The following is a 25,530-nucleotide window of genomic DNA, read 5'->3' as shown; positions in this document are numbered from 1 at the left end:
GTCTCTCTGGCTCTCTATCTTATTCTGCCCCTCGGATGTCACATTGATGGCCGGGATTGACTCTCTAAAGTTTGTCATATCTGAACTTTTGTCTTGTCCACTTTCAAATCGGCTTGCCTCCGGGCACATCCAGCACGTACGGCTCGCCGTCAATCTTCTTCCAGATGTCATCGCTCTTGATGCGCCAGTACCACGCGTGGATAGCGGGGTGCTTTTCCGTCCACTCCTTGGCAAACACCTGCAGAATCGTTGATTAGCATTCAAAGTGACACTCTCCGAGATCAGATTGATGATAATGGTTTCCCGAGGGAGCTCTCCTATGCAAGCAAGGGGGGCCACGTACAAACTGGTATCCTCTAGCGATAGCAGCAATCATGAACAAATCAGCTATCGTGAGCTCATCGCCGACGAGGAACTTCTTGCCCGTCAACGCCTTCTCCACAACACTGACCATGCCCTCGCTATTCTTCTCGGCCGCCGCAAGAATCTCTGGTGATGAAGGCGCCTTGCCGATGACCGGGTTGATCCACGCCATGATGGGAGGCAGAAGCTCGCTGTTCGCAAATGAGGCCCACTTCAGGATCGTGGCCTCCTCTTCAAGAGTGGAGCCGAGCAACTTGGTCTTGGGGTCCTGCTTTGCGACTGGCACATACTGTCAGCTACTAGCAAAAACATATGGGCAGTATTGTATGCTCACGGTAGATGGAAACAGGAATGCACTCGAATAATGTGAAGCCGTTGGGGCGCTCGAGAGCAGGCACCTTGCCCGGAGGGAACTTTGAGAGGTAATCTTCGCCAACACCACCCTTGCTAGCATCCACCTTGATCGGCCATGCCTCGACGAACTCGATATCGAGCCTAATGGTGATACCATTGTTAGCATACGCGCCTCATGAGTCTGCTCGATGTTGCGCAAGGAAAGTCCAAGAACGCACTTGTTGTACTCGGCGATGTAGAGACACTGAGTAGCGCGAGGCGCCTTGGGGTACCAGTAAAGCTTTCCGAAAGACATGCTGCAAGATTGAGTCTTCGAAGTATTTGTGACACGAGAATGATGGCGTGAGGGCAGAGTTTGGAATGACGACGACAATGTCGAACAGGCAAATTCCAGCTCAGCGTCTGGTTAATAAACCCAACAACTTGCCAACGCGGCAAGTTGACCGAGTCCATCTCCATTGTTTATCACGCAAGCTGCGACTCATACCACATTCTCAACTCCACGATATCTACGTCTATCACAGTGATTTCGACGTGGAGCTCAAAACAAAAGACCCCTTCTCCACGTGGAGCACACCTTGGGGTAGCACGGTAGGTCATCGCACCCACAAAAAACCCGTCTGCGAGATCTGCAGGGACCGGGACCCCAACCGGCCTGTCACTTCGGAGGCGTCGTCCGGTGCTTCGGGCCTCGGCCGCCGCTATCGGCAAAACTGTCAAGTGTTTATCAACACGAACCGTCTGCTATAGACTCGGAGAGTCGCGCGAGGTGTATCGAGAAGACATTTCTGAATTCACACAGAGTCGAAAGACTTTCGCGTGACTTGCATCATTCACTCAAATCTTCATAATGGCGCAAAGACAAGTGGGATGGGTTGGGCTTGGTTCAATGGGCATCGGCATGTCCACCAACCTGCAAAAATTTCTCTCTTCATCCGGAGCACCCAACTTGGTTTACACCAACCGGACATTATCACGCGGCGAATCCCTAAAGGAATTGGGCGCCATTCCGGTAGGGACTGTGTCCGAGGTGGCCAGAAAGTCTGAGATTATCTTCTCTTGTGTAAGTGAATTTCTCTTCCGGAACACCCTATGCGAGCTAATGTTCTAACGGTTTTGTAAAGGTGAGCAACGATGCCGTTCTTCAAGAGACTACCAACGAGATCATAAAGTCTGGAGATATTAAAAACAAGATCTACGTCGACTGCTCGACCGTCCACCCCGATACTTCCGCCGCTGTTTCCAAACAGATCACCGAGGCCGGGGGCCAGTTTATTGCTGGTAAGTTCATCTCCAAGCGTCAAGAAAATGCCTTCAATCTGACAGATCCATAGCCCCTGTCTTCGGAGCCTCAGCAATGGCCGCTGCCGGTAAACTCATCTTCGTCACGGCCGGACCCGAATCCGCGACCTCGGCCATCTCTCTATACCTCAACGGCGTGATGGGACGCTCCGTAATCCCTATGGGAACAGACGTCACCAAGTCAAGCTTGCTCAAAATCGCCGGAAACATCGTCGTCGTCTCCTTCATGGAGGTCCTCTCCGAGGCCCACGTCTTTGCCGAGAAGACCGGTCTCGGTTCACCGGTGCTGGAGAACATGATCTCGGACATGTTTGGTCCCGTTCTCGAGAGCTACAGTAAGCGCATTACCAGTGGTTCCTACGCACCACCGCCAGATGGCAAGGCTGGATTCGATGTGGCGCTCGCGATGAAGGATCTGAGGCATGCGCTCACGTGTGCCAAGGATGCGGGAACGAAGCTGGAAACTAGCGAGGCCGCATTGAGGCATATGGAGAAGGCAAGAGAGTTTGAAGCTTTGAGACCTTTGGACAGTAGCTCCATGTATGGTGCAGTGCGTCTGGAGGCTGGTCTCAACTTTTACTCTGATGCCTGCAAGGAAAGAGATGCAAAGAAGTAGATGCAACTACACGCTCCAATGATACCAAACCAACTCGAATTCCGAAAAAGTGGCTCCCGTCCATTGCTTCACAACTAGGATTGACTACCAAATTCTTCCCCATTCAAAAAGCTATGATATAAGCGTCACACAGCAAAAGAATTGCGTCGAGGGGGAATCGAACCCCCGGCTCCCCGACGCTGCTTGATGGCAACGGAGAATTTTACCACTAAACCATCGACGCGGTCGAAGCTGGTGATGCTTCAAGTGGATTGGGATGCCGAAGCTGAATGGCGGTTCATGAAGCGATTGGGGTTGTTGTGGATCATCGTGGAGGGGGTTGATGGGGTCCGAGAATAGTGTCGATTAGCCTCACTTTCTCGGGCATTGAAAGAAGCTCAAGGAACCAAAAAAAGTAAGGTTTAGACAAGAAAAACTCTTCTTATTCAGGTTGTGACCTCTGGACCATGAAGAGGATGGGGTGCATGCTCCCCTTGTAGTGTGCCTCGATCAGGCCCCAGTTCCTCCCACCTTGCCCGGGACTGCTCAAAGTCTAGCCTCTTATATCCATGCTTTCTAGCATGTAAATACTGTGACATTGTAAAAATCTTCTCGTCCAACGGTCCATGGATGCCCAGTCTCTGGAGCAGGGGACTGTCGAGGGGGTGAAGCTCTTGGTTGTCCACCGGCCTCGCGAAGTAGATGATCCCCAACCTCTTTGCTCTCTCCTGATCTTGTGGTGGTTTCACAACTCTATGCACGGTAGCCCGGAAGAGCCCTCCAGTCAGAAGTTCCAAGGCTTCACCGACATTCACGATGAGGGCCCCCGGAACGTAACGCGCCCACTTCCAGTCACCGGATGGTAGTCGTATTTGCAACGATGAGACTGGTTGAGAAAAGAGAAATGTGAAAGATCCAAGATCAGTGTGACCTCCCAGCCATAGATCTCGGTATTGTGCCCCACTTCCTGCAGGGCGCGGATGATACAGCAGGTATCGTAGGTACTCTGAGCATGGTTGCGTACCAGAGGCGTGTGTAGATAGAAGGTGTTCTTCTGGCACTTCGAGTACCATTGCTACGAGTGCCAGAAGCTTGGGCAGCAAGTCTTGACGAAAGTGACTTATAAGCTTCTCGACTTGAGCAAGGTGCGAGTGCAAAAGTCTAGGGTGTTCATCGTCATGAGAATTCTTAGTCGTCGGGAAATCGTAATGATCCAAGGTCTTGTGAAATCCCAGCTTGTGCTTCTGACTTCCTGAAGGCTTGAACCCAATGTTTATTCCCTTCTTCTCTTGCTCAGATGTTGTTTCGAATGGCCACTTCTCCTCCGGTGGAAGAGTGAGTAGGGCATGGGCTAGATCGACCTGGGAGGAGTAGAGGGTTTCTGGAATGCCATGGTTCGTGATAGTCAGGAATCCATGACTAGTAACTCCTTCCAAGAGATTTGCAGCTAACTGCTGACGGTCGTTGACACCGTCGAAGTTTGAGAGATCGAGGTTAACGAAGTCAACGTAATCGAGTTCTTCTTCGGTCGGGGAGCACTGGGTGAAGTTTGGGATTTCACAATCGGACTCTGCTCTCATGTCTTGCGGTGATGTAGTTGAATGTATATGATGTGGATTATTCGAAATAATTATCACATTGCGCTATCTCGGGGCCAAATATCCAGAGAGGCAACGACGCTTTTCTTCATTCCGCTGACTCGGCGGTCTTGTCTGTTCAACATGTTGATTGTCTTTCGACAGCTTAACCCAAAGTCTTGGCTTCAACTCCTCCTCCCAAACCATATTCCTACAAGTTCTCTATCTCAGAGTGGTGCTGATGCACTTCGGCCTTCGGACGTGGACTGGTGTGGTGTTTATGACAGCTGAGGACAATGCTCCACACTAACACCCCCCTAACGAGACCTCCCAACAAGAGCCGAGTTTGACTCGAGACAAATCGCCTCGTTCGTATTAGCAACACCCCCAACATCATGACACCCGACGTAGCAGGGGCCGCGGCGAGATCTCCGGCCGTCGTATGCCGTACCCCGCGAATGCTGTGGATCACAGGAGAGGTGGAGGCGAGCGGAATAGTCAGGGCGCTTGAAGGGATTCAGACTTGAAAGATATGGCATAGCTTGACAACTATGAGGAGCTCCACCATTTAGCTTCGTCTGATCCTTGCAACACGCCAACGCTTATCCCCCCTCCTTATCTCCCAGCTTGATTACTTGACATAGTAATCAGTTTCTCTAGTCTCTCTGCAACCATGCCCCTTGTGTGGACGAAGGTGGAGCATGCCCTGTCAACTCGTTTGGGTGTACTTTCACGACTCGCTTGGGTTGTCCGGTGATGCCTATCTCTGGCGCGCGTTGCAACACCACGTACCTACGTCCGGGGGGGCAATGAAGGGCGCCACGCCTCTCAACGTCAACCAACAACTCCCAAATCCGGTTGTGAATAGCCGAGACGTGCCCTTCGTGAGGAGCATGAGGAGAGAAGATAGACGGTGCATCGAGTATAATACGCGATCACGCCACTACTCCTCGTCCGCCTCTGCTTGTTCCGACCGCAGCAGCCCCCTACTCATCTGCTCCGCCTCTCGTCAATTCCCCGTTGCCCTCTGACTCCAGTCTGTTGGTCAGCTCCACCTCGACGAAGCTGCACAGCACTTTCAGTGACCAATTTTGGTTGGTTGTACGGTTTACGTATTATCCAGCCTGAGCTTCTTTCGTACGAATAGCTTCGGAGACCGACGAACTACACCATGGCCGGCGACACCGTGGCTACAAGCGTCCGTGAGGAGCCCGTTACCAATGCGAGCTGGTTGGACAAGTGGCGCTGGTACGAGCGCAATACCTCCAAGGAAGAGAAGGTGTTGTTGCGCAAGCTTGTAGGTTTTGGTTTTTTGGCCTTAGTGCCAGAACGACCATGCAGCCTCTAACATATGCTAGGATTTCATGATCCTGACCTTTGGTTGCCTTACTTTCTTCACAAAGGTGAGTTGAAGATGTGACTTTGAAATGGCCGTGGAATGTTGACTGACTTGTACCGAGTAGTTCCTCGACCTCCAAGCCTTCCAGAATGCCTACGTCAGTGGTATGAAGGAGGATGTTGGCATGCAAGGCAATGACTTGCAATACACTACTGGTGTTTTCCAAGCAGGATATTGCGCTGCCATGATTCCGTCCAACATCATTCTCACTCGTGTTCGGTAAGTCTTACAGGCCCAATAACACACTTCAGGATTCGAATGTTTGGAGTTGAGGACAAAGACTAACACGAACACCTACGCAGCCCCAACATCCTCATCCCGGCTTTCGAGATCCTCTGGGGCATTCTGACTCTTCTCACGGCTTTCGTCAAGGATATCAAGCATGTCTACATCATCCGGTTCTTCAGTGGTGTGTTCGAGTGTGTGGCTTATCCTGGCGTCATCTACTGCATCGGATGTTGGTACAAGAGCACCGAGATTTCACGTCGGTTGAGTTTGTTCTACGTTGCGGGTCCTTTAGGAACTGTGGGTGTTCTCTTTACTCAATACTTTCAAAGCTGCAAGACTAACTCGATGTGATTAGATGTTTGCTGGCTACTTCCAGACCGCCTGCTACACCAATCTCAACGGCGTCAATGGCCTCGAAGGATGGCGCTGGCTCTTCATCGTCTGCGGCTGCATCACCCTTCCCGTAGCTATCCTCGGCGCTGTTGTCTTCCCCGCTCGACCCGATTCCAAAAACCCCTCGTGGCTCCTCACGTCTGACCAGATCGCCCTTGCTCGCCGCCGCGTCTCCGAGGGCGGATCTGAGGCCCCCAAGGTCAAGTTCGACCGCAAGGCCATCACCGATGTCTTCAAGGGCTGGCACTGGTACGCCTTTGTCGGCTTGTACTTTGTTTTCAACCAGGCCATGATCACCAACGGACAGCCTTTCAATCTGTACCTCAAGGCAAACAACGACCGTTACTCCATCAGTCAGATTAACAATCTCCCCACCGGGCAGTCTGCAATTTCCATTGTGGCAGCATTGGTTGGGTGCTACTGGGCTGATGCGACGGGCAAGCGCTGGCTGCCTTCCATCTGGATCTGCGGTTGGATGACGGTCGGTTCGATCTGCATGGCCGTGTGGAATATTCCAGAGGGACTCAAGTTCTTTGCCTTTTATGTCGCCGGACTTGGCGGTGCACTCAACCCGCTCTTCATGTCTTGGGCTTCCGAGGTCACGTTCCGATCTGCCGAAGAACGTGCCGTCGTCGTCGCTTCCATGAACGCAGTCGGCCAGGCTCTTCTCGCAGGCTTGAACATTGTGACATTCCCTACACCTCTAGGTAAGAAACTCTTTCCCAATTGGGCCATTGATAGGACCACCGCTGATAGAAGAATAGCACCTAGATTCAAGTTCGGTTGGTTCTGGGTCATGGCCAACAACATTCTCCAGGCCGGCTTGGTGATGGGCATTATGGTCTTGCACAACCGGGAGAAGCGAGCCATGCAGGTCCTTGAGGGCCAGGTAGAGGACGTGGAGCAGATCAAGATCGCCAATGCTACCAAAGGCGATGATGAATCGGCTTGAGTGGAGTAATCCGTGGTCTTAGTGCTGGGAATGTGACGGGGCGGATGGGACTGCTCACCCCATTTTCCCTTCTTACCCTCCCGTTTTTGATTTTCTGTACAATTAGCTACTCGGAAGCGCGGCGTCCTGGAGTCTGTCAGTTGGGGGGCTTCATGATACCCTGTGCCACACCGAGAACCAGCCGCCGGTTGGGGGCTGTGGCTACAATTTTGGATTTGATGCTTGTGGGATTTTTGATGGAACGAATCTGTAAAAATATGACGCTCGTTTGTGCATTTTTTTCTTGTTCCCCATCAAATTGTATTGCTATCGACTCTTAGTTCGCTAAAGTGAAATCTTTATGCACCAAACGACTCAGGTCAAGGTGTATTCTTTTCTGCCAGCATCATGCAACTTAGATCAAAATGTCCGAAAATCGGACCAAGAGATCACATGCCCCCGGGAGAGGTAAGACAGGGAAGGCGACGTAGCACTCGAAAGGCCTTTCTACGGAAGCTGACCCAGGCATTCAAGTAACATCCCGCTTCGTGTCGCACAGAGTTGCCCTAGCGGAACAATCACGCTTTGGCTTGCTAGGCGAACCTGAATTTCCGGGATCTCAGCAGTGAGTGATGGCTTTTGGTACCCTCGAGAACTTGATGATTGGCCATAGTTTTCAATGGATTAAGGTAGAGTTCCTCGGCAAGGGAACCTACATGAACGAGGCTGTGAGTTGAGGGCCCGAGAATCGCAGCATCACGGGTATCATCAAATACCAAGCATCGTGGCTTCATCAGTTGTAACGACGGAATAATTCCGCTGAATAGAAATCGGCTGTGATCTATGGAACAAAATGGTCATGGTCAAGACTAATTGTAACATCTACTACCTTATATGAGAATTACTAAGTGCTTTATATGCCGACTATGATATTCTCTTAATGGCAGGTGCGGATGCTGCGTACCTGCATTGTGAGGAAAGGCTTTATTCCTAGATGTATTGGACTAATACAATACAATGCATCGATAAATACGGTAAGGTGCATTAGGTATACTACTAGAGTTACGTCTATCTCGGTTTAAAAATAGGAAACACCGGGAAGATTACTTCACTTCTCGGAAAATGTGTCTTTAACACGTACGTAAAGTACCTTGCTCAGGTGACCTGTCTTATCTAACATCATTGCAGTCTTTCTAGTCCATCTCTAGATCTTTACACCTGAATTTGATTGCTTCAATATGACTTTGCAGAGAAGATGAGATTGGCAGGTGCTCCGATGTTGTGTGATAAAATCATGCTGTGTCTTCGAATTGCTATTTGGCGGTTTGACATGCAGATAGTCATGTTAACAGCAACCTGCATCAAGACAATGGGAAACTTCTGATAATACAGCAAGGATACGCGACGCAGCCACGTGCAGGACAGCGACCCAAGACAAGACGGCCGTTCGTAAATACGCCTAAAACTCACGCGAATCTGACAAGACCACCAAGACCCCTAGCGCGAACCGCATCCGCATCAGCGTCAGTGTGAACAGGTGGTGGCGGCGTTTGGGGTCTTGCTTTGGCAATGGGCCGGGAGCGTTTTGCGTTGACGCATGTGGCTCATGTGAAATTCGCCGTCATGGCGAAATCCCATTCCATCATCCCACTCGGCCGTGTCCCTGGTCCACGTCGGCGGTCGTCCGCTAAACCACCGTTGGGCCTGGAGTTTGTCCGTGTTAGCGAGTGCGAAGAGCGGCATTCGTCATCTCGCACTAAGGTTGTCAGACCCTCCCAAACTGCCCTCCAAAGCCGTCAATTGTCCCGGCTTGTCGGTGACAAGGTTGTCCCTCCTCTTCGCTTGGCGTACTTTAGCTTCCGTTTCGTGTGGCTTCATTCGTACACTACGTACGGAGTACTAGTATCGTTCTCAGTAGCAGTACTGGTAGTAGGTGAGTGAGTGAGTGAGTTAGTGAGTGTGTCTCTTGCAGGTACGAGTAACCCCATGTAAAAGGACTCAAGATGCTCCGCTCATGAATCCCAGGCTAACCCATTCTCGTATGTTAGTCTACGACCTGGGGCCCTTCATCGACCGCCATCGCCAAACACGCGTGCCCATCTCGCCTGCTGTCCCGATCTAATCATCTAGCGCCGCTGCGCTTTCGCTTCTTTTTTCCACTCTAAATCCAGGTGATCCACGTAGCCGGGACTCGGGCCTGAAGCTTTCAATTCCTCCTTCCCCACCAAACCTCAATATTCTGTCAAGGGTCCAAGTGATTCACTCACTCACTCACCCACCTGTGACTTTAGGTGTGTTTAACTTGGGCTTGCCAACGGCTGAATTAGAAGGAGTCAGAAGACGCTAACAAACGACCTTTTTCCAGCTTCCCTTTTCTTTGACGATATATTAAAGCAAGGGGCCGCCTTCTTCTTCCCTTCCTTCAACCCTTCAACCTTGTTCGAATCACACAGTTTCACAACAGCTTTAACCTCATCGTCACCATTGACCGTTACACCTCATCTTCAAACTCTTCCTCGATTCTCACGGATATTCACACTCAATCCTCAATTCTTTCTCCCATCGCACCTGTATTCACGAACCACCTTTGAATACATACCTCACCGCTCGAAATATTCATGCTCACAATGGACGCCGCTACCGAGTACCAGACCGCTGAGCGGTTCCACGGCATATTCAAGCCGACCGAGTCTCCCCAGTGGACCAAGCCGTACAACCATCTTCCTGTGAGTTCTTAATTATCACACCCGAGTGTTACATCACACCAAAGCAAATAATAATGACTTTTATTTTCAGCTGCTTATCAAGGATGGCTTCAACCTCTCGACCCTCTTCTCAATCGGCGCATTGATGCAGTGCGCCCTCTTCTCCATCTTTCCTGCCAAGTACGCTGTCATTCCGGCTTTGGCCATGGGTCTCAGCTCCATCATCTCGACCATCCTCGATACTCGCTCCGAGAAGACCAACCCCTTCATGAAGGGCGTCGTCCGCGGTCGCACCAGCGCTCAGTTCCCCGATCCCTCCACCGGCGTCATCCCAGCCATTGCCGCCTCCCAGTCCCTCGTCGTCTTCCACCTCGGTGTCCGCTTCAACCACCCCATGGGCCTCCTCTGCCCCGGCGGTCGCGAAATTGGTCAATACTTCAGAGAGATGAACAAGGACCTCGCTCAGCGCGCCTCCGAGTACGGCCTCTACCACGTCTCTAACTGGCTCGGCGCCGACGGCCCGCGCAACAACTCCCTGCTCAACATCTACTACTTTCGCGACGTCGAGGGCCTCAACAAGTTCGCCCATGACCCCATTCACCGCAAGGGCTGGGACTGGTACAATGGTATCAAGCAGCAGTACAACCACATTGGCATCTACCATGAGAGCTTCGTCACCAACGCCGGACAGTACGAGACCATCTACGGCAACATGAAACCTCTTCTTCTTGGTGCCGCCAGCGTTGAGTGCCAGAGCGAGGAGACCAAGGATAAGGTCTGGGTCAACACGCTCGTCGACGCCAACGTCGGTCCCCTTCGCGGTATGATGCGCCGCATGGGCAAGAGGGATGCCCCCCTCGCACACTATGCTTAGTCTTCTAGGTCTGGTGTCTTCTTCTTTGTCTTCCCCCCCCAGGGCGGGTATTGGAACTGATGTTCCGACGCCTGCTTGTCTGACTCAAGGGTAGCATTGGGCGGTGTTTGGCGTCAGGCTACGGCCTAGGTTACTTGTGTTCATCATTGAGTTGTTAGAGGCTGGTCAGCCTCATCATCGGAGTGGTATTTTTCGAAGACCGGCGTGTCTTCTTGTGACCAATTCATGGTCGCATTTCTTTCCTATACATACTTTCAATAAGCCACGCGGCACAGTCCCCGAATCAGAACAAGTTCAAAGTACATGTTCCATCGCCAGACGCACTCTCATACCTCGCAAACAATGCTCTCCCTTCCCCTATCAAACAAGCATTGATGAGTGTTGCTTCCGCAACCAGCTTGAAGTAGCCTACGCGACAGAAGGATAGGCTTCCTTTCTGACCAGCATCTTGCAATACTAAGCCTTCAATGCACGGCCTCGGGTTTGTTCCATCAGTCTTGTAGGCGGGATGGGTCCCTATCGGAAGCAAGATGTTGCCCGCTGGCAGTTGATAGTTGGGTTTGCCAGTCCCATCCCAACTCCACTCGTCTGGGCAAACAATAAAGGTCCGAACTCTAGGATCGGGGCATCTCATACTGATGCCCTTGACGTGACTATCACTTATCATGGCCTCTCCTCCCCTAGATGTGGCAATCTTCAAAAGGCAACCTTCGAGCTGCAGACGGGCACCTCTGAGTTGCCCGGTCGTGACCCCGTCATACCCCTCCACGTAGTGCTTGATACTCTTGACCAGAGCTTCTCCTTCAAACACTTTCCGCCCTGCATATCTCCCAGTAAGAGTCTCCTTCTTGACCGACCCGCCATCAATTGAGGCCCAACTCCACGTAGGCGCGCGCCACGTCGTCTGACGCGAGTATCTCGCTCTATCGCCCGGTGCTGAACAAGCCCACAGCAGGTCCTCAACCAACCGACTCTCCCACAATCCCGCGACATAGCAATCGTCCACCGCCTCCTCCATGGCTTTCGCCAAAGCTTGTACTGCAATGAGCTTGTCCTCGCCTTTAGTCAAGTGCTGCGCCGTGTACGTCGTCACGACTTCTTCCCAAGGAAGGTACGCCTCTTCGAGAATAAACGGATCCTTATCCTCTTTCGCCATGCCTTTTAGACGCCATAGTACTTGAGAAAATGCGCGCAGATCTCGGTTGGTGTAGGCCTTGCCAAAGGATCCTATGCGATCATTCGAGTACGCAAATTGTCCTATCCGGTAGTCCATGCCGCACTGCCAAAATAGCTGATGTCGTGAAAAGTGAACAACACGTGGTGAGAAGAGCCGTTCTTGCAAAACCCAGCCGCGCGTGTTTAGAGGGGCCTCTTCGACGCCATGCTGCCAGATTTTGCTATTTAGAAGAAAGTATTCTCCAGGCTCTACCACATGCGGTCTTTCTCCGCTGGTCGGTTCCTCCGAGGGTGTGCCGTCGATGGACTGAGTGAAGGATATGCGAAGATGCCTGGAGTGAATTGGGTGAGGTGCAAAGTACAGCCCCTCATTTCCGCCCGAGGCAGCCGTGGCGGCAATGTTGATGACACCGTTGCGATAGACCTCAGCCATGGTGATGGACTCCTTTCGCCAGTCGTCAACTGAATCTTGGATGATGCCTATGCTTGGCCGTCAGCCAACTCGCTCGGGTTGTCGACCATACTAACTAATCGCAACTTACATAGAGAATCGATCCAGAGATAGCGCAGTCCAAGTCTCCTCAGGATGGAAATGGTATCTCGGAAGGTCTTGGGCAGGGCTCCTACTTGTATACCAGCTCGAAAGATTTCCAAGTTGGCTCTTCTCAACGTCAAGATCTGGGACTTGCCCCAGCAATGGCTAAGAGTCGCGTATTTCTCATAGACGGGCACAGATGTTGACAGTCGCACCTCGTCGGTGTCTCTGAACCCAAGATCAAGTAGTCTTGTCGGAACAAAACCGCCCGTATCCTTCCCGCAGTAGTCTGCATGGTTCAACTGGCAATCCTCAAGCCACGTTTTCGTCGTGGCGTGAGCCCTAATCTCCGGAGCTATATCGTCTTCCGCCAGACTTACAGACTCCGCGTGTTCATCGCCTGATCGGTGTTACTGACTCATTCAAGGCTCCAACGTCTCTGCTCAGATGGACTCTGACCTTGGTTCTTCAACATGTAAAAGCTAGCGCCGCTTCGACAGACTCTACCAGGGATATGAACGGTCAGTGGCTTTCATATCGACTTGAGTATGTTGAGAGCAGGCTTCCTACTCGGACGGCGAGAAAACGAGGTAGCCACTCGGCATGGTTGTTGCCGCGTGGACCTGCACATACACCCGCGCTGTATCGGGTTGGCTGTCAGGTAGTAGACTCTCTGCCGCCAGTTCCTCGTGTATGGAGGTACACAGGTGGCAACCCGCCGTGACGGCATCTTCGAATGCGGCCCACGTCGCGTGGTGAACGAGCACGCGGCTTGAAGATGGCCCGCAAGCCTGTTCAGGAAGTCGCTCGGCTTCTTTACTCCGTGCATTTGCAAGCTCGTCGCAGCTTCTGCACAACATCTCGCACGACTGGCATTTTGCGAATGCGACTTGATTTGGGACAGCATTGGAGCATTGGAGGGGCCGAGACTTGAGAAGGATTGGCGGGGCATGCTGAACAGGCACGACAGGGGTGTATCCAACTAGAGCGCTTGCGGTTAGATCCGGCTTGATCTCTGTCCGACGTGGTAGTGGAGATGGGCGCGTTGTTGGTGATAGTTGGTCCACGACTCTGACTGATGTCACGGCCACGATCGTCAGATGCACAACAACGCGGACGACTGCTCAGAGCCCCTAGTACACGTGGCTAAGAATTCTTGAGCCAGCGAACCTCTCGCATGCTATGGCTAAATTTACTGCGCTAAAATAGCCAGACTGTTACAAGACTGACAACCTGAAGAAGACCCCTTCAAAAAGTGATTCTTAGCTTCATACTCTTAAGAACAATGATCAAGTGTTGTGCTGCGCGCAATGCCGCCCAAGCAGAGCGTTCCCACGAAAACACCAAGAAGAACAGACAAGAAATATCCCAAGTTCATCGACATTACCGCTAGCATCCTGTAGACATTGTTAAGACTGTCCCATACATCTTCAATGATTGGCTGGCACTCACAATAAATACCCTAAAAGGGCAATGATAACCTCGTAGATACCATGCGTAATTCTTAGAGGAATCGACCTTGGTGTAGCAAAAGATGACTTCTCTTTCCGCGCGACTTCCTCGTCAATTCTCAAGTGGCTCTTTTCATGTTCGCCTGCCCAGACTGTCGCTTCTAACATGGGCTTGAAGGCGATTAAAATACGTAGAATGATGGTAAAGACGATGAGGGTGAGGCAGGTACCGGCGTATTGCCCTGGCGTTCGCGGTGTCCACGAATCAGAAAACAGCGCAGTGGCCATCTTGGTGTGAAAGACAATCGGCATGGGCTCGGTGCCGTGAGAATGGGACGGACTGCTGGGCATGTCCATCGTGAGGTCTCGGCACGGGTGGAAGAAATCGACTTTGTGTTTCTGGATGGACGAGTCGTGCCTCCTCTCAAGTCAAAGCGAGGAAGAGCGCTCTTCTCAGAATTATAGGTGTTCAAGTGAGCAGATTACAACCTCGTGGAATTATCTGAGATGGAAGCAAGGATGCAAGTCAAGCGTAGCATCTAGTCATCTCCGATACGGTCATGAGAGGGAAGTTCTGCAAGCCACAGCCTCTATGGTCGCAACGAGATGGATCAGATGCCTAAATCAGCGCACATTAACTCGTTACCAAATCACCAGCTCGTGCGAGCAATCAATCAGAGAGAAAGAGATGGGCAGTCGAGTTGTTGGATTGCTCACTGAGGTGGGGGGATGAGGCTGTTTGAGAAGGTTTCCTGGAGAAATTTCTTGGCTCCCTCGTTTAGTCCTGGCGTATTTGTGAATCATTGAGCACCTTGAAATCACTTTGACTGCTAGTGAGCAAGTTTTGTACGATTCAAATATTCATCTCATTTAGTTAAATATGCTTGACTAACCAAACTCTTATGTTGGTCATTCACCAACAATCCATTCCAATTCAACAAGAAGCCCTTCACGCCTTCGAGCAAGCTCAATCGAGAGCAAAGCAACGCTCGGAACTGGCTGCATCGTTACCCCACCAATTCGGCATGGTGACGATCTTTCCAGCACCAAAGAAGAGGAAAGTAAGCAGCATGTTGAAGTTGAATCCTGCGTCGAAAGCAGCAGCCAGGATATAGTTCCATCTGGCCCACATGTCGTACCGATAGCGGTACGCCCAGAACATGACCACGAAACCACCGATCAAGCTGCTGACGTATCCGGTGCTGATGTTACCGTAGAAGCTAGCCATGGCCGAGAAGAAGATGGTCGAGTTCCACAACTGGAACTTGGCGCGGGGAAAGGCGCGATGAAGGGCGTAGATGAGAAGCGGAGTGAAGGCGCCGACGAGGAAGCCGTACGGGAGGACCTTGTAGATGTGCTGCTGGAAGAGCCTTCGGGGACCGATGAGGACGTATTGCACGCCCATTGTGAGGTTGGAGGTGAGAGACTGAGCAGTCCACTGATGCGCCGGGTCTTCCTTTGCTCCCGTGAGGTAGTCGAATTTGGTGTCCAAAACCCAGCGAACAACGGCATAGTTGATGGGCACGCCCAAGAACGAGCCAAAGACTTGAGAGAAGAACACTGCCTTTGGACTCAGATGCATGTAATGGCCAACCTTCATGTCCTGAAGGTTGAGCTGCGCGCGGTACCAAGCGTTTCCGGCGATGGCACCGTACGCCGAAGCACCAGTCGGGTTCTTGAAACCGCTGACAGAGTTCACCATCAATCCGTAAAGCAGCTCGTTGACTGTACCAATGGCCAACTGGAAGTTGCTAAGCGCATACAGCCATCCAAGCGGGACGACGAGAATTGCGCCAGTTCCGATGGCAACGAAGTATGTCCACACGGGGATGAACATGTTTCCGGTGGCCGTGATGGTGATGAGAGCAATGGCCGATGCAGCAAACAGCGCGGCAAACCATGACAAGGGTACTTCCTGGTAGCTTCGCTGCAGGATGCTGAGCTGGTCGTTGTACTGCGTGCTGATTTGCGAACCGTTCCTCATGCGATCCATCATCTTCGAGAGACTGCTCTTGATGGTCTTGTAGCCGAAGAGGGCAGCCCAAGCAATCGCAGACGTGTAAGCAGCGTAGTCACTAGAGAAGAATAGTCAGAACATCAAAATTTCCAAAAAGGTTTTGGGGAGGAGGATTCGTACAAGAACATGGTCCACAGAACCTGGGTGCTGACGAATGGGGGGCCGTACTCTGCGTACGCCGTCTCGTTGAACGAAACATCCGCAGTGAGCAGCTTCGTGATCGGGTACGACGTGCCGTTCTCGAGGAAGAGTCTGTTGGACATTAAGTGCCCATGCCACTCGCCGAGGTGACCGTACTTGGCCGCCGGGATCAAGATCCAGCAACTGCACGCGAAACCACAGAACATGACGACCTGAGTCCACCATGGAGTCAAGAAGAGAGATCCATTGGTCGAAATGTTGGACCAGTCCAGCGAAAGGTTCAGGAAGCCCATTCCTCCGAATCCGGAGCCGACAAAGTTGGCTACTGCGTTGTTAGGTGCCACCCAGCAGAGGAAGGCCAGAGATCCGAGCATAGGGAAGATGTACTCGGGCAGGAACTGCCACATGGTCATGCCGAGAAGAGCCCAGAAGAAGACTCTCGTTTGCTTGCGAGACGAAGCCGTCGGAGCCTCGCGCTGTTTCTTCTGCGTCTCGAACAGGGCGGTCTGGCAAAGCGCCGTGAACCACGGGAACTGAGGATCGTAGATGAGGAACTGTCTAGCCAGCGCGGCAAACGAGTAGCCAGTCCACACAATACCCCACATGAAGAAAATCGCCGCTGCTGGGTGAATCTTTGAGTTGAAGTAAAGCTCAGCCATCGCAACGGGGGTGTATCCCAAGTTGTATGTAGCGCCCGATGCTGCGGAAATGGTGATCAAGACATGCTCCTTCACATTGAACGGGCCCGGGTTGAGGTTGAAGCTGAATTTGGTGAAGGGGACCTTGACCTCCCATGCCGGCAAGATCTTGGCAAGCCATGCGCCGCAGTAACTCGAGGCGATCTGGACGAAGAAGATAGAGTAGGGCGCATACGTCGTGCGAAAATGGCTCATCATCGACAAGAAGGCGCCGGGAATGACGAAAATGATGGTAAGGAGGAAGTATCGGAACGTAAGGCAGGGCAAATCCGGGTCGTCGTGCAGCGAAACGATGCGACGCACGTAGGCCGGGATGTCCTTCAGTCTCGGGTCATCTTCGTCAAATGCCTCTTCTTCGCCATTGGCCTTGGTTGTGAACACAAAAGGCGGCTTTTCCATGTCGCCCTCGGTGTAGGGAGCAGCAGGCTCGCTGGACCTCTTCTCGGGCGTGCCATTGCTGGGAGAATCGACGGAAATGGCATCGCCATCGTGAAGACCGCCAGCCTTTGGCTCAGCGGCAGCCTGTTGTTGTTGGTTGGGGGATGGAGACATGGTGGAGGTCGTTCTGGGCGGCTGATCGCCAAGATGCTTGGAAGAGAACGCCACACGGGAGCCAAGTTGGCCAAGCCTGGGGGGGATCAGGGACCTTCTTCTTCCGAGCGCAACCCTCCGACAGCTGGGCGTTGCAACTTATATCAAGAACCGCCCATGGCTCAACTGCTTTGCCCACTCGCCGTTACTGACTCTAGACAACTCCCGAATGTGGGAGGTCAGTCGACCGTTACAGTTAGTTGGCGGAGCCGTTGCGATGGTGTCATCGGCGTTTTTCATCTTTATATTGCCTGCGTCGCGCGATGGCACGAGCCTAAGCGGATGTGCGGCTTCTGAAGGTGGCTCTCGGTTCTAGGAATGTAACCCAACGGGGCTTTTCGAAATGCCCCGCAGGATCGCCGGCGCACTGCATCGTATTGCGGCAAAAGTGCCACCCTACTGCGAGTCGGCTCTGTCATCTCATAGGAGCGACTCGGGCGAGAACGTGTTCACATATTGTGCCATAGTAAGCAGCAGAAGTTCTCGAGATCCTCGTGGCAAAATAAACACAATTATGTTGCAGAGAAGTCTCTTCACCAATCCCGTACATAACAGCAATTGCGCCATTGCCAAAAGTCCCTCGAGTCAGGATCAACCTCGATCTTCACAACCACTAGGCTGGTTAGCCGAGATGGATCCTGTGGAACACGGCCTTTGAACGGTGGATTGGGTCGACAAGGAGTACGTAAAGCTTAAAAATTCCTTCAATTGGGCGAAACGCTGCTCGGATCCGACATGTTACGTTGTGTTGTTTGCCATTATTCGATTTCAAATGCAAAATGTCAGACGGATGAACAAACACCGACTTCCAATCTCTTCACTATGACTCGTTCATTCGCACAACATTCTGTATCTGTAATCAAGAACAACCGACGAGCTACTACCTACTCAATTCCACGGCTGAAGTTTTCCTCCGTTCTGCAAAGTGTAGGTCCGACCTTGAAGCCAAGAGCTCTCTGGGGCTTTCTGATCATACGCAACTGTGAACCCCTGGTCCTTGAGGCGCCCAAGATCTCCACCAACGACTGAGAGACCTCGGACGAATGAGTTCTTTGCTACGATCCAGTTGCTCGTCTCGTCAATCTGCACTGTCAAACCCCCACGATTGTTGATGAGAGATGCATTGGCGGAGCCCTGCCACGTGCTGTTCGCTAGGAGATGGACTGTGACGGTACAGCCACCTCGGGTGACAATATCTCCGGAAATGCCTTCCGAGTCCATCAGCGTCAGAGAAGAGTTGGACGAGATTGGACTGCCGCTCCAAAGCTGTGGCTCGACCCTCTCAAGGTCCCGGGATGCTGTGTTCGTATCCGCCAGAAGCAGAATTCCTGAAGGATTGTCTATCCTTGCATTCATTAGGATGATCTCGGCGGAAAAGGTTGCGAGGTAAAAGGCCGGGCCCTCGCGAACCGTAAGATTGAGGGATGTCGCCTCCAACGTTCCAATATCATGTTGTGCCGTGATGGACCAATCGAAGAACAGGAAACCACTGATGGTTCCCGAAGTGATGGTTGAAGCGTTGAGGTGTACATACTGAGGCCCCTCCATGATTATGGCAGGGGAGGCATCGGCCCAACCGGTCAGATTGGATGACATGGTTCGCCCTAGTGAGTAGATCAATGGCGACCCCGGGTTGGTAGTATGGGCGATGCCCCCACGACTGTTGAAATTGAGACCCGCGAGGGTAGGTGATCGGTAGCCACCCGAACAATGGCGGAGATCGGTAACATCCAGATTGGCACCCCGGATGGCAAAAAGGCCAATGGCTCCCGAGCCGCTGCTGTACAGTTGGGGTGCGTCCAGGGTGACTGTCGTCCCAGCCCCAGTTGCGTACAGGTTTATTGCGCCATTATGGGTTTCGATGCGTCCGGAGAACTGTAGTGTTGATCCTTCGCCCTGCTTCAAGTCAGTCATCTGGTAATATCACGCAAGGTCTGGTGATGCTTCTGGTCTTACGGCAAGAATGGCACTGTTATAGCCTGTTCCAAGGGACCGTGGCAAGTCCCCAGGTGCTCCAGTCTTCAGAACATTCGCCTGTAGTAAGTCTACGATGACTCCTGTCATGTAGAGCACGCTGGTCTGCTCCAGACTAGTCACATATGACTTGCCAGTCTCTGAAGTCTGGGGCTGATCGAAGATTCTCTGAGCAACCACTGGATGCGACCTTGTTAGTCGACTACATATTGGGCTCTAATACCACTCTTGGGGTTTATTATGCGGAAAGAATGCATCGGGTATTACTGACTAGGCTTTTCCTCCGTCGTTGCCGGAATGTAGTTCGGCCGGATCATGTTATCGTCAACCCATTTCGAGGCAAGAACCTTGGGATCTAGACACGGATCTTGGTCCTCGGGAATCGAATTCTGTGACCTGCAGGTCAGAGCCAATGCGCCGATCGCTAGGGCCAGGGAAGCTCGAACGCCCATGATGTATCCTGCCAAGGTGTGTCAAGTTGTGGTCCAGTCAAAAATAATCAACACTCATCTTGGGGCATTCTGGATGGAACTAGATCAAATACCGCTCAGAGAGGATTCAGATGGTCGTGAGTGCACCCAGAAGTCCTGCCAAGTTTCAATCTGAGACCATCTTGGTCAATTACTATACAACGGAAAACAGGCATGGAAATATCAACCGAGCAGATGAGAGCACTGGAGGAGGCAGCCAACTTGTGATACACTTCATAAGCAATTGGACTGCTCACAATGAGACACCTGGTACACTACCTCGTAAGTTACTTAACACCAATGCCGAGCAGAATTCTCCTCCTCAGTCGCTCCCATTTATCATTTACTGGCGTAGGTCGAGAATCCGAGACATCCCGCAAGTGACCCTTCGTCTCAGTCACCTGTCATACATCCTCGCCTCGCAAGTGCAACAGACCTGGATTTCACTCCAGGACCTCCGCATTAACGCCTTCACTCCCATCGCGTGGACCCATGTACATAATGTCGTGAAAGATTTGCATCCAATTGCCTTCCTCTCTCCTCCACCAGTATTGCACCTTGACCAAAAGGTCTTCTTTCTTATCTGCATCATGACCTGGCGAATTGTCCCAAAGATCGACCCTCAATCCCACCCACCCCTCACTCCTGGCCTTTTGTTCGACTTCCGCCGCTGAAGAGAAGCCGGCAGGAGCAGTCTGCTCGTCGGTGCCGAACTCAAACTCGTCATTTTTGAGTGGTCGTATCGTGTAAAAGCCCTTCTTAGCAGGTTTCTCACTTTGCTCCAAGGCCCCGTGCTTGTCTTTTGGTGCGTACTCGTGCAAGTAGCGCACGATTGTCTCACGATCGTGTGCAGAAAACGAGGGGTTTGGGCGACATATTTGGTAGCAAGATGGAGAAAGAAAGATCCCCTTCGCATCGATATCCGCGGTATGTCTATAAGAAGCGTAGATCGCCTTCAGATGATTGGGGAGGTCCCCGGGACTCGTTTGTGAAGCCATAAGAGCGTGTTAATGAAGTGTCGCCGATGTCAGGATAGAATTCTTCAGGCAACGTGTTGTTGATGATGGGAGCTTCAGACAGACCAGTCCCATTACGTGTATTCCCATCAATACCCATCTTACCCCAGCTGCCCCAGCTGACTTTGGCCGCTGGCGCGAGTCTTTGACCAGCTGAAGTCAGCATTTAGCGCCATGCAGGATGACTCAACCTCACGGCTTTAAATATGCGTCCTCTCGGAATGTTCTGGCGATTGTTATTGGGGTGAATTGATAGCATTAGCATCATAATTGCCGTGTCTAACTACAATTCGTTTCATTTATTCCCTTCGACACTTTCCGTCAATAAATAAGCATTCCTAGGGCACGAGTGTCGTTCTTGAACTTCCTTGAGCCTGATAAACCCATGATCTTGACTCAATTTTTTGCCTTGATTGCTAATTTGAAGACCTGATGTCGGTCCAGCTGACTTTTTGACGAGACGGGGGAACCTTTGATTGGCGTTGTCTAGAACACCTCTGGTATCTGCACCTAGCACTCAGAGACAGTAGGTGACGAGTCACCCGCTCCAAACATCTTAGTACTCTCCTCTCAGCCAATGCCATGCCTTAAAGTGTATATCACACCAATCATCGCAGGGAATCCTTGATTTTCAGGGCAGAGGTTCGTCGTGGCTCGGGAATTGTAACACGGTGCCGGTTCTACTTAGCAAATCGATGAAACACACTACACTAGGCTCCTTGTAAGGTCGGGTCGCTTGAAAGGAGTCAAAACTTCGAAAAGAGCTTCCTGATGATACCTTGATAAAAGTTCTTCTTCAGACCGAACCTTGTTGTTAAATAATGGGCTAGACTAAATTTTCTCTCACGAAGTGTTGCTACAATCTCAAAAGAATAAGGCAGCTAGCCAAGATGATCAGCCTGTATTGTACGATCGATAATACCACCCGATGAGCAATCCTGAAGGCAATTGACTAGCAGACAGAATTACATCGATGACTAGTGCCGGTGATTGATATCCATGGCCCGGAGCCGGCGCCGAGTTGGGGCCGAGAGCCGGGCGGACTGCTCCGCACCCCTTGCTCTTTCAGATCCCAGATCTGGCCCACAGACGGAGATGGACATTTGTGTACACATCCCTGCTCGGCCCCCTCGGAGGCCGACACAACGCCATTACCGGCGGGTTGTCATTGAGCCCAGGCGATGGTGACCGAGGAGCCCGAGACGGGATTCTACGACTCTCACTCCAACAACCCGACTGAGCTTGGCTTCATCCGAGCCCGAATAGCTGGCATGGACTCAAGGGCAACTGCGGTAAGCAAATACTGTGGCCCTGCTGAGTCCACATCTGACCGGAAGGTGTCTAGTGCGACTTATGTCGTTTGCGCAAAGTAAGTGGAAGCGTTGCACTGAGAGCAAGATGAGACGCAGCATCATGTCAGGGGCACAAGCTTCTGCATCAGTGTCTCTATGTGTGTGGTCAACACGTCATTGACGAGCACTCTAATAGGTTCGATGTGACAAAAGCGTACCTTGCTTCAACTGTCGTCAGTCTTCGCAGGATTGCACATTCACAGGCGCTGGTCAGAAGCCTAAGGTTCCTCGCCAAAGGGTTCATGTATCCTTGCAGTAGTATGTTGCCTGATCAAGCCTATCCTTCCCTTCGCATTTCATGTCAGGCTAATAGGTTCGCAGCGAGGAGAAGATAGATCTTTTGGACAAACGCCTCGCAAACATTGAGTCCTTGCTCCTGAAACAACAAACCTCGGCGTCAACACAATGCTCATGCTCAGGGTTGACACCTGATAAGGCCCTGTCAGAGGTACCGATCTCGGTGAAAGATGCATCTCACGTTCATGTTGTCACAGAATTTGATGCGGCAGATGAGGCTCCGCCGGTTGAAGGCCCCTCCTCACTGAGGTTCCAGATGGCAGCAACGAGAAGACTTACAGAGAGTGCGGCCATTGAGCTAGGTGCCTCATGCTACGTTAATGCCGTCGCCAGTGCACATCGAGTTGTAGGACCTCAGAATCCAGCAGGGGCATCCCAAAGGCACTTGGCCCAAAGACCTGTAACATATCGAAGTATGCCTCTGCCACCAACATCTGCAGTCATTGGTGTGCTGAGACAACTGAAAGGTACGCTTTGGCTTGTGTTTTAGATCGAATCCATTGTCCTCTACCTGTTACTAAGATTCTATAGACAACCCTCCCAGCAGTTTCTTTGTTTTGAGGTGTTTTCTCCCATGTTCGGAGTTTATTGACCTATGCCGGAACGTTTACTTCTCCATCGACGACTACACTGCCATTGACTTCATCATAGTTAACTCGGGTCTTCATTATCTTTTCACAGAATACTTTTGTCCTCCCAGCCTCGGGCACCCTGAGCTTCGGAAACAGTCTCTCACCTGGGGAGCAATGTGCAGGAACGCTCTCACGGCCGCTGTGGCAACGATAGATGCCGGCTTGTCTGCCAAAGCGAAAAACGTGCAGGCATTAATTCTCGGCGTATGTCAAGCCATGCTCTGTTGATCTTGTTCCATTCTAACAAACCAGACAACGCACGCTATCGAGATGGCCAAACCTTGGCTGGCATGGAGGTTGATATGCTTCGCAGGGCAGCTTTGCATGGCTGCAGGCTTTCATGACGAAACCTTGATTGCATCTGATGACAAGAGCACGAGGAACACCAAAGCTTTGCTGTTCTGGCATGTCTACGGACTGGAAAAGACTCTGGCCTTGCGCCTGGGTAGAGCCTCAATGATTGGAGAATGTGACATTATCATACCCAAGGGACTGCATTCGGTCTGTCTGCCAAGGCTATGGGACAAAGTAGTGCCGTTTTGGGTCGCGAATGCCTCCATCCATGGTAAAGTTTACGACTTGCTGTATAGTCGAAGTGCGCAACTTGTTTCTCAAGAAGACTTATGTGATCGAGCAAATGGCTTGCTTTCTGATCTTAAGTCAATAGAGCCTGTCAGTTTGGTATGTGCGGCCGGAGAGCTTGATGCGAAGTATGAGCATCATGGTGCTAACTTATAATCAGGTCAACCCAACGATTGCATCGTCTAATAGCGTCGAACCAATGACGAAGCTAGAGGATGTTCTTGCCATATCCGCCAAAGTCATGTACCATACAACAGCAACTCTGATATGCAGGGCAAAGACTTCTCGAGCTTCTGTGCCGTCTTTCTCTCCGGACTGCTTGTCGTATGCACGCGCGACGTTTGACGCCCATTTTGAATGCGTCCCCCTAATGAGCGGCGACTTACACATTGTGAATCTTTATCTCCACTGGTAAGCCTGGAACCACTTCCAATGCCGTCCTAAAGATAACGTCCGTTGCGGAACTGACAGGTGCTATCATGCCTCCAGGCGACTCCTTCAAACCCCTTTCGTTCCACTCCTGGTAGTGTTCTGCCACATAGTTGAGACTCAAGACACGAGCGACGCTCAGCGACTCAAGAGCTTTGCAGATAGCCTTGAGCAGGGAGCCCATCTATCACCCTCTGCAAAGGACTTGTATGACATCACTCGACAGCTCTGTATGATTGCAGAAAAGCACATCGAGACAAGCAGCGAGCAAGATTGGGCGTCTGTCCCCTCTCTTTCAACGCTGGGGCTAAGTCAATTTTATCCGGCTATCGCTTTAAGTGATAATTATCATTTGGCGTCTGAACATGTGCAGTCTAATCAAGAAATGGAGATGATGTTCGGTGGGGAGCAGGTCATGGGCTTTTTCTAGCTAGTTTCACCAATAATTGTTGTTCCGGCTTGAGGCGTGCGGCTGGAAGTGAGATCAACGATAGAGGCATAGAGTTAAGCATCCATAAGACCTGACATGCTTCCCACCAAGGCAGATGACTTTCTCTAGATTTACATAAGAACGAAGCATACGCAGAGACGGATTGGCCAAACAGCATGTGCGAGTTTCAATGTTAAGATCCGGTCCATGGGGGGAAAAACCACTAACAAAGACCTGGCTAATTGTACACTTTTGCGACGCATGAAATAAGCTTCCCAAAGAAGACAAGAGAACCAAGCTTTTGAGTCAAGAGGACTCACAACCGGGATCGCGTAAAAGCAAACGATCTATCTCCGCCGGGAGGGGCGGGCGAAAACAGTCCTCGGTCCCCGAGAGCCCCGAAACCTTCGAGATCCCGTGTCCGCGACAGCTGCACATCCCACCGCTAAAGTCAGGGCAGATCATGTTAACGGGAACTGCCGAATTGCATTTCTAAGCTAGTTGGTCATTGCCTGTTCAGCCCGTTGCGATTCCGAAATCTTGTCCTTAATCTCCGGCTCATGACGCTGTTAGCCGCGATGCTGTCATGTGATGGGCACCTTGGCGTTGTCCGAAGAGCGAGATGAGTCTTTGCTCTTGGCGTAGGCAGGGCTCTTGATATATGTACATACGCCGTCATTGACCCACAGACATCTTATATAGGATGAAATGTTCCAACAATGTCGAGAGACTGGAATGTCTGGGCCCTTTCACCATTGCTGAGGAAAGATTTTGTGTGCTTAATATAACGAACGATAAGACAATCATGGCTGTGGCGATTGCTGGCGGTATCAGCGGCCCCGGCCGTGCTCTCGTTGAAGCTATCTCAGCCCAAAAGACTCATGAGGTTATCGTCCTAACGAGAAAGGTACTTTATCATCCAGGGAATACTCCATGCGGTTTCGCAACAAGGCTCGGCACTGACAGTCATGTTCACTCAGGTTTCAGGGAGGCCCGGAGGCGCAGCTCCGAATGTTCG

The 25,530-nt window shown here is 51.6% G+C and overlaps 7 protein-coding genes and 1 non-coding gene across 8 annotated transcripts; 3 read left to right on the top strand and 5 right to left on the bottom strand.

Annotated features, from left to right (window-relative positions):
* Nucleotides 1–103: 103 nt before the first annotated feature.
* Nucleotides 104–1,012, bottom strand: N0V96_009122 (uncharacterized protein; the record flags this gene model as incomplete). Its single annotated transcript, XM_053189061.1, has 4 exons — nucleotides 104–238; nucleotides 344–642; nucleotides 698–858; nucleotides 936–1,012. The coding sequence occupies 4 exons, from the start codon at nucleotides 1,010–1,012 to the stop codon at nucleotides 104–106; spliced, it is 672 nt and encodes a 223-aa protein (XP_053053827.1).
* A 555-nt stretch (nucleotides 1,013–1,567) lies between these two features.
* On the top strand, nucleotides 1,568–2,635 carry N0V96_009121 (uncharacterized protein; the record flags this gene model as incomplete). Its single annotated transcript, XM_053189060.2, has 3 exons — nucleotides 1,568–1,780; nucleotides 1,842–1,998; nucleotides 2,052–2,635. The coding sequence occupies 3 exons, from the start codon at nucleotides 1,568–1,570 to the stop codon at nucleotides 2,633–2,635; spliced, it is 954 nt and encodes a 317-aa protein (XP_053053826.1).
* Nucleotides 2,636–2,777: 142 nt separating this feature from the next.
* N0V96_009120 lies at nucleotides 2,778–2,858 on the bottom strand. Its single transcript has one exon. It is a non-coding gene; the product is annotated as a tRNA-Gly (tRNA).
* Nucleotides 2,859–5,362: 2,504 nt separating this feature from the next.
* On the top strand, nucleotides 5,363–7,163 carry N0V96_009119 (uncharacterized protein; the record flags this gene model as incomplete). The annotated part of the gene is made up of 5 exons (XM_065758546.1): nucleotides 5,363–5,488; nucleotides 5,550–5,594; nucleotides 5,655–5,809; nucleotides 5,893–6,115; nucleotides 6,174–7,163. 5 exons carry the CDS (start codon nucleotides 5,363–5,365, stop codon nucleotides 7,161–7,163), a joined length of 1,539 nt encoding a protein of 512 aa, XP_065612939.1.
* A 2,606-nt stretch (nucleotides 7,164–9,769) lies between these two features.
* N0V96_009118 (uncharacterized protein) lies at nucleotides 9,770–10,721 on the top strand (the record flags this gene model as incomplete). Its single annotated transcript, XM_053189058.2, has 2 exons — nucleotides 9,770–9,868; nucleotides 9,939–10,721. The coding sequence occupies 2 exons, from the start codon at nucleotides 9,770–9,772 to the stop codon at nucleotides 10,719–10,721; spliced, it is 882 nt and encodes a 293-aa protein (XP_053053824.2).
* A 456-nt stretch (nucleotides 10,722–11,177) lies between these two features.
* On the bottom strand, nucleotides 11,178–12,330 carry N0V96_009117 (uncharacterized protein; the record flags this gene model as incomplete). The annotated part of the gene is made up of 2 exons (XM_065758545.1): nucleotides 11,178–11,197; nucleotides 11,358–12,330. 2 exons carry the CDS (start codon nucleotides 12,328–12,330, stop codon nucleotides 11,178–11,180), a joined length of 993 nt encoding a protein of 330 aa, XP_065612938.1.
* Nucleotides 12,331–14,850: 2,520 nt separating this feature from the next.
* OPT7 (OPT superfamily) lies at nucleotides 14,851–17,291 on the bottom strand (the record flags this gene model as incomplete). The annotated part of the gene is made up of 2 exons (XM_053189056.1): nucleotides 14,851–15,958; nucleotides 16,021–17,291. 2 exons carry the CDS (start codon nucleotides 17,289–17,291, stop codon nucleotides 14,851–14,853), a joined length of 2,379 nt encoding a protein of 792 aa, XP_053053822.1.
* A 927-nt stretch (nucleotides 17,292–18,218) lies between these two features.
* Nucleotides 18,219–19,756, bottom strand: N0V96_009115 (uncharacterized protein; the record flags this gene model as incomplete). The annotated part of the gene is made up of 3 exons (XM_065758544.1): nucleotides 18,219–19,226; nucleotides 19,287–19,483; nucleotides 19,576–19,756. The coding sequence occupies 3 exons, from the start codon at nucleotides 19,754–19,756 to the stop codon at nucleotides 18,219–18,221; spliced, it is 1,386 nt and encodes a 461-aa protein (XP_065612937.1).
* Between the last annotated feature and the right edge of the window lie 5,774 nt (nucleotides 19,757–25,530).

The sequence above is a fragment of the Colletotrichum fioriniae genome (assembly GCF_027942845.1).
Source record: "Colletotrichum fioriniae strain IMI 355084 chromosome Unknown scaffold_11, whole genome shotgun sequence".
NCBI classification, from domain to species: Eukaryota; Fungi; Ascomycota; class Sordariomycetes; order Glomerellales; family Glomerellaceae; genus Colletotrichum; species Colletotrichum fioriniae.
This window is presented reverse-complemented; position numbering and strand designations above follow the sequence as displayed.